The 1,649-nt window shown below is 47.2% G+C and overlaps 1 protein-coding gene across 1 annotated transcript in view; it reads right to left on the reverse strand.

Annotated features, from left to right (window-relative positions):
- The window catches only part of MAST1 (microtubule associated serine/threonine kinase 1), a 54,531-nt gene that overhangs the window by 30,444 nt on the left and 22,438 nt on the right, over positions 1-1,649 (reverse strand). Inside the window, exons 10-11 of the mRNA XM_011994945.1 lie at positions 672-751; positions 374-582 (exon numbers count right to left, since the gene is read on the reverse strand). Coding sequence (XP_011850335.1) covers positions 374-582; positions 672-751 — 289 coding nt within the window. The remainder of the gene's footprint in view (positions 1-373; positions 583-671; positions 752-1,649) is intronic.

Consider the following 1,649-nt stretch of genomic DNA (forward strand, 5'->3'; position numbering starts at 1 on the left):
AAATAAATAAATAAATAAATAAAATAAAAATAAACAGGTTCATGGATGTATGGATGGAAAAACAGATAGATTATCAAATCAGTAGATAGAAGGATAGATGGATGGATAATGGGTCAGACTGAATATATCTATATTGAATGACATGAAAAACAAATAAACCAATAGATGACTGAATAAATATATAGGGAGAATGGATGGACAAATCAACGACTGCAGAAATAAATAGATGGATAAACAAATAGATGGATAAAAATAAACAGATGGATAAACAGGCCGACTAATCAATATGGTGAATGAGGCTCAGGCAGGCCACCCCGCAGCCCTGACCAGTGAGCATGGCCCATCTTCCCTGCGGCCCCACAGGCAGCCACACCTTCCACATATTCCATGACCATGCAGAGGTGGCGCCGAGTCTCGAAGGAGCAGAACATGCCAACCACAAACGGGTTCTCGGCGAAGGTGAGGATGTCGCGCTCCACGAAGGCCTGCTGGATCTGGTTGCGGAGGATCAAGTTCTGCTTGTTGATCTTTTTCATGGCAAAGCGCTGCCGTGTGTCACGGTGCCGCACCAGGTAAACAGCCCTGCAGGGGGAGAGAGCGAGGACCGGCCGTCACCTCCGAGACACCCGGCCTCCGCCACCCTCCCCCCGCCAGAGCCCCGGGTGGCTCACCCGTAGGCGCCGTTGCTTATGAGCTTGATGGTGTCAAAGTCATTCTCCCCGGGAGGTTTCTTGGCCTTGCTGCTGCGGCCCTTCAGGGAAAAGATGAAGACCACACCTCCATCATCATCATGACAGTAGGATGCTTTTAATTTCATTTTACACACGGAGAAACTGAGGCACAGAAAGGATGAGAAAGTCCTTCATCCAAGTGCCATAATGAAAGAGAAAGTCAGGAATTGAACCCAAGACTGACGCTGAAGACATATTCTCATTTTCTTCCTTTAGAAAAGATAGCAGGAAACCTACAAAATAGTCACCCTAATATATAAATATATAAAGAGTTCCCAAAAATCAATAACAAAAGCCTAACAATTGAAGAGAAAAAAAAGTAGGTGAGGAAAGTCAATTACAAATTACAGTTAGAGTTTCTTTTTTTTGAGATAGGTTCTCACTCTGATGTTCAGGCTAGAGTGTAGTGGTGCTCACTGCAGCCTCCACCTCTAGGGCTCAAGTGATTCTCCTGCCTCAGCCTCCCAGGTAGCTGGGACAACAGGCACATGCCACCACGCCAGGCTAATTTTAGTAATTTGGTTTTGCCATCTTGCCCAGGCTGCTCTTGAACTCCTGGACTGAAGCAATCTGCCTGCCTTGGCCTCCCAAAGAGTAGGGACTACAGGCATGAGCCACTGTACCCAGCCAGTTGTAGCTCTTAAACATATTAAAAGATTTGGGCCGGGTGCAGTGGCTCATGCCTGTAATCCCAGCACTTTGAGAGGCCGAGGCAGGTGGATCACAAGGTCAGATCGAGATCATCCTGGCTAACATGGTGAAACCCCGTCTTTACTGAAAATTTTAAAAATCAAGTGGGTGTGGTGGCATGTGCCTGTAATCCCAGCTATTCAGGAGGCTGAGGCAGGAGAATGGTGTGAACCCGGGAGGCGGAGCTTGCAGTGAACAGAGATCACGCCACTGCACTTCAGCTTAGGC

This window comes from Mandrillus leucophaeus, unplaced genomic scaffold, assembly GCF_000951045.1.
Source record: "Mandrillus leucophaeus isolate KB7577 unplaced genomic scaffold, Mleu.le_1.0 Scaffold463, whole genome shotgun sequence".
Classification (NCBI taxonomy): Eukaryota; Metazoa; Chordata; class Mammalia; order Primates; family Cercopithecidae; genus Mandrillus; species Mandrillus leucophaeus.